Genomic DNA, 13,528 nt, shown 5'->3' on the forward strand with positions numbered 1-13,528 from the left:
AGGGGACCCACCGGCAGGCTACCATGTGCTAAACGTCACTAGTTATTGATTCACGGTAGTTCTTGAACAAAGTAAAAAAGGGGAGAAACGTCTACTAAAGGCAATTTTAACGGCAAGCGACGCGACTCCCGATCGCGATAGCGAGGCCGACTTAGCGGAGAGAGCGACGTGACTCCCTATCATCGCGCGATCGTTGGAAAAAGTATGATAACTTTTTTATTTTTCGTCTCCGATCCAAAAGTAAGGTATCGTTGAACTCGTCTCGGTCTCCTGAGTTCAGATATATACCCAAAGATCCGAAATTCCATAGGTGGTAATCTATAGTATCCAGTGGTGATATTCAGCGGGTTCGCACAGGTTCGGCCGAACGCGTTGTTAAAATTTTCAGTTTTCCGAACCTTGTTAAACACACGGAACATTTCTCAGTAGTTTTGTTTTTTTAAAACAAATATATTAAAATATACGTATTATACTCTGTAATACTACTAAACTAGAGCCTTATACCCCGTTCGCACCGAGCATTTCAATCTAGATTGTGAGCAAGGTCGGGGACTATGTCTTGGTGCGATCTCTCTCGATCGTTTCAATCTCGACCGAAACGAGGTTTAATCGCGATCGATTCAAGAGAGTTCTCGAAACTAGATCCAGTCATAAGAGAGATCCCACAATCTCACGCGCACGAGATAATACAAGATGGCTGTGGAACACGTGTCGGGCTATGGACAGCGAAATAAAAAGGATATTGTATTTCGAGAGATGGTGACATGCCACTGATTATTAGATATATCGCAAGAAAAGGTATTGTATTTATTTCTAGCCAAAACTTCCATTTCGTTTGTCGGTGATCGTCAGGGAAAAATTTTCTGCTAGCCAACCCTTTGTTAAATATTTCGAATATCCCCACTGAGAGTATCCCCAAAAAGGATACTTTATTTAAACCTCTTCCCTGTATGCCGTGTGATAAAATCGCATTAAACCCGATTGCCAGACAGGATTTATGGTCGGAACGGCGATTCTGTTTGAAAAGTCGCGAGCAAAAAGTAAGATATTTTGAAATAAAAAATGATAATAATTTATAAAAAATAAAAAGTTAAATTTATGGAATTTTACGTAAGTTTAATTACAAAAAATGTATATATATATATATATTTTTTTAAATTACAAATGGCAACACTTATATAAATTTGTAATTTCGGTCATTCACATAGTTCGAACTATCCAATCGCGTATCTAACGATGTCGCGTAATAAAAATACTTGGCGTTCATTGGTCCAATTATTTGGCGCGAAAGTTTGTTATACCGTTCACAAAGCGTGTGATTTTAGAGGGAAAATCCGAAGTGTTTTTCGAAGCAACGAAATGCCTGAAACTTTGAACAGTTCTTTCGTTTCCGAAGAGTCTGAATTAGACCAGAAAGAAAATCATATAGAAAATAAAACACTCAAAAGGTTTGTTGTTAATATATTTTAAAAAATTTTAAATGATTATGAAGTAGTAATGTCCAAGTTTGTATTGTAAATATAATTAAGAGAGAAACGTTGGTGGGTTGGCTTATAAACAATTACCTATTTTTGTATTTGTACTACATATGAATATGAATACAAAATAATATTAAAATTTACTGTAAAATGTATATCATTTTAATAATTCCCTTATGACCAAACATGCTAATAACAATGGTTTCTTTATTATATGGCCAATAAATAAATAAATGAAAACAGTGCATAAATCTGGATGCAAAAAATTATTATTTAAAAATTTAAATTGATAAAGTGCCTTATTTGAAGTAGTTTGAGTTTAAACCTTGTTTGATATTGTGATTTCTTGGGGGACATTTGGCGTATTTTTACACATATTCCTCGTTTCGGAAGTTCTTTGGCCACGGGTATTGACGTGTATTTCCACACTTTTGCGAAATATCAGAAACTAAATCCAAAACAACTTGCTTGCCTTGATTTGTTTCTAAAGGTGCTTACTTTTTTCCTTTGTAAACTTGTAAATTTTGATGATAATTTAGGCAATTGTCCGCCGGAACTCAAATTTTGATCCCGTATTTGTCTAGTTTATATTTCGTGTATATATGAAAAGGAGACTTGACAGCAGCCAACTAATTTCTCATGAATAGTGATATGAATACTTGGGAATAATCTTGCTTGCTGTTTCTTACAAAGCTTTCAAATACTTTTTTTTTTTATTGCCACTAACATCTTTAGCTATTTTTTTACATCTGGTTTCAAAACTGTCAAACTACAAAACTTAAACCCATAAGGTATTGAAATTGTATATGTAGCATCACTGCAGTAAACACTAGTTCCTTGAATGCAGGATTTAAAAATCAAAAGTAACAGGCTCCTTCTTGCCTTTAGCATGTCCAGAGTAAAAAGTAATATCATGTATGCATAAATTGTGTTGCTGCCAGCTTCCATGCTTTAGCCTTGTCAGGATTTGATTTAACTCTGTAAGATAGTTCAATGCAGTTTGATTGGTCTCTTAGACCATCTGGACAACAATATTAAGTGATAGAAACAATTTGACAGCTTCAGAGGGGTTTCTATTTCCCTGTTGTATTGTAAGATCAGGCTCTAGTCATATTATTTGTTCCATTGATGATCCTTTACTGGGAGGACAAGACAACGATAGTGAGGTTGAGGCCGAAGTTTTAAACGCGAAAACGTGTACGTCAGACATTCGGCGCCGCTTTCCTGTAAGCCTAGAAGTTTGACAATGGTGTTTGGATAGTCATGCTTGACATTCCAAATGCCATTGTCAAACTTCTAGGCTTATAGGAAAGTGGCGCCGAACATCCGACGTACACGTTTTTGCGTTTAAAACTTGGCCTCAACCTCGCTAATATTTTCTCAGACTTGGCCCACAATTTGATAAAATTAACTGAATTGTCTACATAGTTTTTGCCATTTCCATTCAACATATTCACTCTCTTCATTGATACAATATGTTTGATGTGACATCAAACATATTGTATCAATGAAGTATCTTCAGTATGAAGTATCAGTATCTTTCTTCAAAAAATTCCTTGTATTTGTAAAACTACCAGGCTTATCTGATGAAATTTTTCAAACTAAAGACTGATGAACAAGAAAAGTCAAATCAAAGCAATTTACTATGCAGTATGAAATATTGGTAAATTAATTCTCTTATTTAGATCCTGCTACAGAAAAATTCAAAATTAGTAATACTAATTCTGAAGTTTTACCTTGAACTACAAATTTTGAGTCTCCTGTGTTTTATACCACCCCTAAACTATACAATAAATATCTCTGTTCCTCAAAGCCATTTTCTATCCTTCAATTGTCTAATTTTCATTTGAATAGTTGTAAAACACTTGCAGAGATTCTCCACTGTGCCACACTTGTAACAAAAAAATATCAGGTAAAGTACAAATATACTGTAGCTGCTATTTCAGTCAATTATTTTAATTAAAATGTAAAGAAGTTTCTTGCAGATATGGTTATTTAGAGATGAGACTGACAACGTAACAAAGTTTTGGAATTTTAGCACTAATGGGTGCAAAATTATTTTAATGAAACATACATTGGTGTGCAAAATTTAAGCAACAATGTAATTTTTAAGCAGACAGCCATGAAATTGTAGAAAAAGGCTTGTTGTGATCAGTACAACGAACACCCAATTCGATAGAAATTCGGGAAGAAGACATTACAGGTGACACGAAGGAACACAGAACACGTGACGTGCAAGAAGACTACAATAAGAAGGAGGCTTTGATTCCATACTGCGTGCGTTCTATTCATTTTTGTGCTAGTATGCTTTCTTCATCCTTCAAGTACAAAATACTGTCTCTGTATTCTGAATTTCATGTCTCCCAGGTGATTTCTTGCAGAGTTATGGCAAAGAAAAACAAGTGTTGCTTAAGTTTTGCACACCAGTTTAGCTTGGAGTATAAATGTAACTGTCTTTATAATACAAGGGTTAAGATAATGATAACTACAACTGAAATTCTGATTACAATATGCAAAGTTTTATAAGTGATTTTAGCATAAATTTTTTGAGATATGATAATTTTGATAACATTAAACAACTGATAACAATATCCATGATTACAATATGCAGAGTTTACTGAATATAAATCAAACGCAGGAAAATATATTCTCTGTTTTGATTTTTTTTAATTTTTAATTCATTTTTCAAATTTAGAATGAGAGATTTTATTTTTTAGACACGAAGAATATCAATATTTGGAACAAATACAGTACATTCTTAATGAAGGTGCAAAGAAAGATGATCGCACAGGAACTGGTACATTATCAATATTTGGAATGCAATCGAGGTATAGTTTAAGAAATGGTAAGAATTATATTTTAATTTAGTTTAGATAATGTTTAGCAGATATTTAAAATAAGTTAGTCTTAAAAAATTAATAAATAGTAATATAAATGAAAATAAGATCAAATCAAGCTATATCAAAACAAAAAAAAACTTATCAGAAAGAAATAACTGCATAATATTTATATTTTTTAGATACCATTCCTCTTTTGACAACTAAACGAGTATTTTGGAGAGGAGTAGTTGAAGAACTTCTATGGTTTATACGTGGCAGTACCAATGCAAATGAATTAGCTAAAGCTGGTGTGCACATTTGGGATGCAAATGGAAGACGAGAATATTTAGACTCACTAGGACTGACAGAAAGAGAAGAAGGTAAATATGCATTATAATAATTACAAATGTGCTTTTCAACTTAATAATAATCTCTGAATTTAGTATAAAAATTAATCTAAAAGTTATATGAATATAATAATAATAATAAAAACTCATAAATTAGTGGTCTACTGCTGTCAGGCACAATGCTGATGCAGACTGGATCAAAGAGGAGAGCAAAGACATGCAGGACACACTTAGTATGCATTGTGTTGAAATAAATATACAAGACATCCATTGCACAATGCAGAAAGTACAACTGGACAACACTCGACGTAGACAACATTCATAATTTCTGGTACAAAACATTCACATTCCTACACCAGGAACTAGCCAAGCATTTAACTTGCGTCATCAACAATCCACAAAACATGCCAAATTTTCTCATGGAGGGCATCACTCCTTTAAACTTACACTCTGAGCACTGGACATAGCTCAACAGATAAATAACATAGACACCACTAAGTAGTCGGAGGCCCAAAAATCACTTTCTGCAGACATACCTACAACCTAGCTCAGGACTATGTTGACAAAACTGCATCAAACAACTAGCTGATTAGTAGCTGTCTGTTTGGAGAGAGGGGGGTTTATGGTTGCCATTCAAGATCAGGTCATAAACTTTAAAAACTATAGAAAACACATCCTGAATGATACATCACTAATGACTTGCAGAAAATGCCACATTCTGCCAGAAACAATATAACTTATAACTTCTGGTTGCAAGCTCTTAGCACAAAGACTATTTACATAGGCATAATCAAATAGCAAATATAATACACCAAGAGCTTGCACACAAACACAGATTATTAAACACCCAGGTATCATACTACAGATATACTCCACAGGAGTATTAGAAAATGACATACACACAAAATACTATGACAGAGCCATAATCACAGATAAAACAATTCATCACAATAGACCTGATTCACTCTCATCAACAAATGGAGTAAGATCACTTATATAATAGACATCTCCATTTCAAATACTCATAACATAAAAATTGCTCACACTCAAAAAAATCAACAAGTACACTTTACTCGCTCAAGAAATAAGGAAACTGTGGAGGATGAATAAGGTATTTATTATACTTGTCCTCTCTTCTACTGGTGATGTACCACATACACTACACAAAAGTCTAGAAACATTAATCCTTAATAAAAACATATATTTGGCACTACAGAAGACTGCAATATTGAACACACACAGCACATTGTTAGGAAGTTTCTAGATGTTGACACATACCAATAACAGCTTAATGTTACACTTGTTTGGGTAGCTTTGCCTTGACTTTAGTCTGGCATAGCCCTTGGCACCAGTACCAGCTGAGCATGACATTCACAACATAATAATAATAGGAACAACACAATACGTATTATCTCATTTTATCTACATGGACAACATAAAACTCTATGCATCCATATATGCATGGCTAAATTACCTATTACATGTTTCCCACATTCCACTGACATTCAAATGGAGTTTGGTCTAGACTAGGAGTGGCGAATCTATGGCAAGTGTGCGCAAGATGGCATGTCGGGAGAAATTGTGGCACTCATCATACAATTTTGGTTGTCACCCGATCATCCTTTTTTCATCAGCTTTACATTTGTAGTGACTGATAGTGTGTGTTATGCACTGGTTAAAGGTTTTTTGTGAGTAACATTTTATTTTATACACCCGGTGTGCAGTTGTTCGTCATTAGCTTTACATTTATTCTAATTAAAGCATATTCATTTCATTTCTTTAAATATGACTGTTTGAAGTCTAAAACTTTGGCAGGCGTAAATATTTTTAACGATATTTATGCTTATTACTGTATATGGCATGCAGACTAAAAAAAGTTTGCCATACCTGATAGACCAGCAATTTCAACCCTTGTTTTTCATAGAACTTTATCAGTTCCTCCAATAAAATTTGGATTTTACAATGGAATTACTTTTTCAGCTCTAATTAATAATTGAAAATGTGTGTGAAAAATTCATTTAAAGTTTCAAAAAATTGATATTCCATAATAAAAGGGAATTTATGCACAGACTCTGCATGGTTCACATTTGTGGAAAATAAAATCTGTTGTTTAATGGTGGGAGAATTGAATCACATTTGATTCTTTCTTGAGTATTCAATCCTTTGTAATTGAATATTAAATTATTTATTCCTGTCAGAGAAACTGTTGCCCAGAGAGGGTGGAAATATTTCAATACTCTAGTGTTTGTTTAGAAATCCACAAAAAAATCAAATGAATTTGATCCTCCCACACTACTTGAACTTCCAGCAAATTCATTGATAAATAAATCCTTCACATTGTCAGTTAGAATTAATAGTATTTGCTTTTCCATTATTAATCTGTTATTTTTTGATGTTTAATAAATTATTTTTGATTTGTCGTTTTATGTATAATCAAATCCGAGATGAACTTTAAAATAACAATAAACCAGATTTTAAGACTTTAGAACCTTCACTTTGTTATTTTCTTTACTTTTTCATAAATGCATTTTGATCTTCCAATCCTCTTCAGTATGTTATTACACTTCATAGAATAAATTGTTCCCTACGGACAATAAATACTGTCATAAAATGAAACAAACAAAGGTACAGAACTTTCACAAAAACTTACAAATGCTGGTTTTTTAAAATTTCTTCATTACATTCAAGTTTTCTTGTCTGCGTCATCTATAATCGTATACCATTCTGGTGACACATACTTGTTTTTAAATGAAGTAAATTTTACATTTTTATCTTTTCTTTTCACCATTGTGAAAAAATCAAAAGTTGGGGAAGTAAATGGATATCAATATCATAGTTTTATCAAATTTATTCTTATCTGTTTATTTACCAATCTTTTTTAATAGATTTGGTACAAAATATATTGTGATCAAGCTATAATAAGACAAAACAGATCAGACATCACATGTATGTTGCTTTGTTTGTCAGTAAATCGTATATATATAGCTGTACCAAATACCCACAACATACAAAATACATACACTAAAAAAATTATAAAAGACTCAAAACTCGCCCATGAAATAAAGCACTACAGAGAACTGATAAGGTATTTATTGTGCCAGTAGTACTTTCTTGCACATACAGCATGCCATATACACTATACAATAGCCTAGAAACATTACGGTTATACAACAGCACATACACCACACTATAGAGGGCTGCCGTACTAAACACGTGCCACAGTCAGAAAATTCTTAAATACATACACGAACAGTATGTAAGCAGAACTTTTGTATAGATACACTCCATCAACACCTTAATAATAATATTACAAGTATTATTAGAATTCAAAAAGGCTTATTTGTTCAGGTTTGTTATTTTGTTTTTTACTATTTTATAGAATTATTTTAATTGAAATTTGTCGTTCTTAAATATTTAGTAACTTGTTTTCAATTAATGGTTGAAATTTATAAAATTTTTAAACAAATATAATTTAAAATACAGTGGAACCTCTATATTCGTCATTAATTTGTTTATAAGGATCTAACGAATATGGAAAATGACGAATATAGAAACATTTTTTCTCATAATAAATAACTGATATTCAATTAATCCGTTCCCATCCTAAAAAAAAGATACAAGAATAAAAATTTTGTTGTTTGTAAAACTTTATCTTTAATGTACTAAACAAATACAGTATAGTGGTAGAAATTGGAAGAAGAGTAAGTTATTATTGTTTAGAAGAAGACATATCGTCAATTAAAACATTAGGTAACGCCAATTATGATCTCGGCACATTAAATTGTTTGGCTAAGTTGAAAACACTAGAGAGATTGCGGCCGAAGTTTTGATCTCTAAATTGTGAACGTCGAACGTTGAACACCACCATCTTGTTAGCTTAGAAGTTTGACAGTGGCATTTGGAACGTCATTGGAATATTGCTCGACGTTCCAAACGCCACTGTCAAACTAAGTTTACAAGATGGCAGTGCTCGACGTTCACGTTTTAGAGATCAAAACTTCGGCCGTAACCTCTCTACTTTCTCCACTTTCAGACTTAGAATAACAATAGAGATTAAAAAAAAAATTATTGCTAACAGCTTTCCTTTACTTCAGTGTGCTTTATTGGAGCCGTCGGAACTTGAAATTTTGAAAATAATTAACGCAAGAAACCAAGAACACGGTGACTGCAGAAAGCAGACTGATTAACTACAGCTAGCTGACAGTGTTGCCAACTCAAAATTCAAATTTATAGCTAGACATTTTAATAAAAATAGCTAGGGCATTATAATTTAGGTAATTTGCATAGCTAGATTGTTCATAAATTCACTAAATCTAGCAAAAAATTAGTTAAATTGGCAACATTAAGCTAACACGGCTAGCCGATCGGCACGACGTGCGATCGTAGAGTCACTGCCGGTATTGGAAACGACGACGAATATAGAGGTTCCACTGTCTATAAAATTTTTTTTTTTTTCAGGAGATTTAGGGCCAATTTATGGTTTTCAATGGAGACATTACGGAGCAAAATATGAAACAATGCATACAGATTATTCTGGACAAGGAATTGATCAGTTAAAAGATGTGATAGATAAAATTAAAAATAATCCTAATAACAGAAGAATAATTATGAGTGCATGGAATCCAACAGGTTAGCAAATGAGTAATAAATTTTATACGGATTAATTTTCTTTCATTAAAATATTTGACGACGGTACGAGCCCGCGGATTTTTAAGGGGATCTTAAAAATTAATTAATCGCTAATTTACCAATTATTTTATGTAAATCAGTAATGCATTCAGTTTTGTTATTGCAAGTTACATATCAACAAATTTTGACGTGTTTAGCAAAACAGTTATTGAACATAAATGAGTTAGTTAATTTATTATCAATAAGGATAAAATAATTCCTGTCGGATAAGCTAAAATTTTATATTTTGCATTTAGATCTGGAACAAATGGCCTTGCCGCCTTGCCATTGTCTTGTACAGTTTTATGTAGCCAACAATGAATTGTCTTGTCAACTTTATCAAAGATCAGCGGATATGGTAATATTTCAACATTTTCTAGTTTTGTTAATTAATTTCCATTATATTTAGATTTTTAAATTAAACTTTATTTTTTATTTTTTAAGGGATTAGGTGTTCCTTTCAATATTGCAAGCTATTCACTCTTGACTCACATGATTGCGATGATCTGCGATTTGAAACCGGGAGAATTTATTCATACGCTTGGAGATGCTCACGTCTATTTAAATCATATAGATGCTTTGAAACAACAGGTATTTCATTTTGCAACCTTTTTATATAATACTAAATTTGTCTTAAAATATTCTCTCTCGTAATTACTACTAGAATATTTACTGTATGTTTCAAAAGATAAAACAGCAGTGTCTTATAGGCTAAATGTAAAAACAGTGACCTTAAAATACCAATGTGTTCTATGATCATTTACGGGCTGCATGCATCCTTATACCGACGACTTGCTAGCATTCCATACTTAGAATAAGATGCCTAATGCACAGATCTATCATTGTATTGATGTATCATCACAAATGGTTTAATAATTTGGGCTTCATTTTATATTTCGATGGCTAACTCGGTCTTCATATTTGATGTTTATCAAGTGTAAAATTGTTATTAGATCCAGAATTGAGAACTGTGGATTAAAGCAGTGGAAGTGACATTCACCTGTAATAAATGCTTTTCTTGCTCTTAATAAAGTGAGCAAATTTTGGGTTTTCATTTTACTTAAGAGCTTAGTGCTATTGTGCACTTAATATATGATAGTGAAAATGTTTTTAAGCTCTCTTTAATATTTACTGGCAAATGAAAAGTACTGTGATTCACTTTATGGTAGCGGTCTGGAACACGTCCTTTAGCAAGATATGCCTGTATTTAATTACTATTAAAATTCAGTTTTATAAAAAAATTTTAATGGCTTTGTTTCTATATAGTATATTAATCTTTAGTCAATTTTTAAAATGCTTTTATTTTTATTACTATAATTAAATTTTAGATAAGAGTATTTTAATACTTTTTATAAATATTTAATGTTAATCTTGTACTAAAATTTTTCTTAATCTTTTAGATTAAGAGAGAACCCAAACCATTTCCAAAACTGATGATCAAAAGGCAAGTTAAAGCCATTGAAGAATTTTGCTTTGAAGATTTTGAATTGATTGGATATAAGCCTTATCCAAAAATTAAAATGGAAATGTCTGTGTAAATGTTTAATTCATTTAAATCATTTAACAATTCAATTTAAAAAGAATATTCTTGCAGAATAAATTTGTAAGAATGTTCTATTATATGCTATTCAATAACGATTTGTTTTTAAAATACTTGGTACAGTGAAATTTGCTAATGTGGCCAGCTCAAAGTGGTCGTCGTACGCAGGTATGGCTTTGTTCCTATGTCGTTGCACCTTATGTAGGTGGTCACATTAGCAAGTTTCAATGTATTTATATACATTTCTATGTAAAGAATTGTAAACTCTATGATAATTAATATATTCATAATATAACTTTAAATTGTTTACCATAGAATTTACAATAAGAGAAAAATAATACAAAAACAAATTTAAATCATTTTAATATGTATATTTTATGTATTATAAAGTGTTGTTACTATTTTTAATAAAGAGTTTTGTAAATAGTAGTCATTCACTACTAATTAATACTAGTCTACTATTAATATTTGAAAAGTGATTCATGTTGGATAGGTTATGATGGCCCTGCATGTGATTAAAGCTGTTAACCTTAATGTCCGAAAGACTTTATATAGAAGTTTAGATAAAAAGCAATTATATTAAAAAAATATTGTAAAAATGCAAGAATAATCTATATAATAAATCTGCTCTCTATAATATATCTATATAATTTGAAGCAATTATGTAAGGAAATATTTAATTTATTATTAAAATAAGGAAAAGGTTATATAAAAGTTATCAAGTAATAAGTAGATAACTTACACAAATAATTAATGATACTGCAGAGTAAATGAAATGGCAATATATATTTGTTTCTCAAAATATAAATGCTTTTGTAGTTTTTGTTTAAACACAGAAATTAACCTAAACTTTTGAGTAATAGATCATATTCAATGTATTCACGGTTCCAACAAATACTATATATAATGCAGTAATTTTAAAAGATAAATATTTATGAAAAAGTAAATCATGTGTTTATCTTGCAATCCTGTGATAACAATCCAGATGAATTGTTTTATAACATTATTTAAGGAGTCTTTTTGAGAGTATTGAAGTTAACTAATTTTATAATACATTAAAAGATATGTCATCATGTTCTAATGTCTAGTATTAGAATAATAATGAAACTTTTATAATGTTTTATAGTCTTTTCTGTTAAATTTTTGCAAGATGCTGCTTATAAATTAATCAAACTAAATCATTGACTGTTTTACAAAATCAGTATTATTATTTACTAGCAGGTAGGCACGGTGTTGCTCGGGCAAAAGTAACGATAGCGAAGATTAAAATTATTACTTTATAGTCACAAAAGAAAAAGAGTAATTTCATCAACAAACTAAGTATTTCTAAAGAAAGATCAAATTTGAAAATTGAATGTTCTAATATTGTTCAATTTTCATCGAATGTTCTAAAGAAGAAAGGTCGAGAAAAACCGAACTAATGTGTTTAAATTTGAAAATTGAATATGTTATAACATATTACTCTTTTTCTTTCTTTTTTTTTTCTCCAGCGCCGGTAAATCTTGCACGTCGTTTTCTCTTGTTCTCCATTGTTACGTAACACTTCCATTGTTGATGGAAGTGTTAAGACTTAATCCTGTCCCTCTCCCCTGTGGGGAGGAATTTCGAATAATCCCTTCTTAGGGTATGTCACGAAAACGCACACCGTGTACCAAATTTCAACTTTCAACTCCCAACCGTTTGGGCTCTGCACTGATTATTCTTATTATTATCAACTCGTCTCGATTATATATATAGATTGTTGTTTTAAACCAGGTTGAATAAAGTAGAACTCAAAGTTCTATTTTATTCAACCTGGTTTCAAACATCTAAGTAAAGGAAGTTTGTGGCATAAGCATACTGGAAATAGATTTGACAGTAAGAGTCAACATGTGAATAACGTGCACATTACACAGACTACAACTCCCTGAAATTTTGAATGAAGCAATGTTACCGTGATAATAAATAGGAAAATAACCATCGGCACTGAAAAAGACCGAGCTCTACTTTGCGTCTTAAAATTGTTGCACGTACATTAATTTGTGGTGAACGGTAGAACATCTTTAAGCAGTATCAGTGATGGAAGTTTGGGGAAGTAGGTTTATGAGTTAATAAGGAGAGATGAAATCAGGATAGGGCAAGATGTCCAGAACTCCACGTGGCCAGTTCATCAGTGAGGTACGAATCAATGACCAACTACAAGTGTTCGGTGGTTTTATCCACTCAGTTACTTATTGGGCAGTATTTTGAAAAAACTGTAGACACACAAATTCCCACTGTCATCCATCTGCTGTCTGTCCTTCCTTAATCTCGAGGACAGAGTTAGATAGATGAAAGTCGAGACCAGATATGGAAAGGGTAAGAGCAGGAGGTCCAGATTATCTAAATATGAACTTCCAGTTTTCACCAGAAGTCATGTTATTTCAATTCAAAAATTTTTCTCGGAACTGAGTTAGCAATAAAGTCATGCCAGATATATATCTGTATCTAACAGGAAAAGTATAATGTACAGGGGCAAAACACCACTCTACGCAGGTAAGTGCTCTGTGCTACCTGTCTCAATAATTAAGGGAATATAATATATATTTTTTAAAAATTATATTTAGTTTATTTTCTTAATTTCTATATATTGGGGTGCGATGTACGACATTATCTAACTTAGAAGTATGTGAACGTAACTGCCGAGTTTCGTAGCAA

General features: G+C 31.8%; 1 protein-coding gene across 1 annotated transcript; it reads left to right on the forward strand.

The window, feature by feature from the left end:
* Positions 1-1,229: 1,229 nt before the first annotated feature.
* Positions 1,230-10,935, forward strand: Ts (Thymidylate synthase). Its single transcript, XM_067285502.1, has 7 exons — positions 1,230-1,448; positions 4,196-4,323; positions 4,498-4,677; positions 9,103-9,273; positions 9,570-9,670; positions 9,757-9,903; positions 10,713-10,935. The coding sequence occupies exons 1-7, from the start codon at positions 1,237-1,239 to the stop codon at positions 10,848-10,850; spliced, it is 1,077 nt and encodes a 358-aa protein (XP_067141603.1). The 5' UTR covers positions 1,230-1,236; the 3' UTR covers positions 10,851-10,935.
* Positions 10,936-13,528: the final 2,593 nt, after the last annotated feature.

The sequence above is a fragment of the Centruroides vittatus genome, unplaced genomic scaffold (assembly GCF_030686945.1).
Source record: "Centruroides vittatus isolate TY-2023 unplaced genomic scaffold, ASM3068694v2 scaffold_2569, whole genome shotgun sequence".
NCBI lineage: Eukaryota > Metazoa > Arthropoda > Arachnida > Scorpiones > Buthidae > Centruroides > Centruroides vittatus.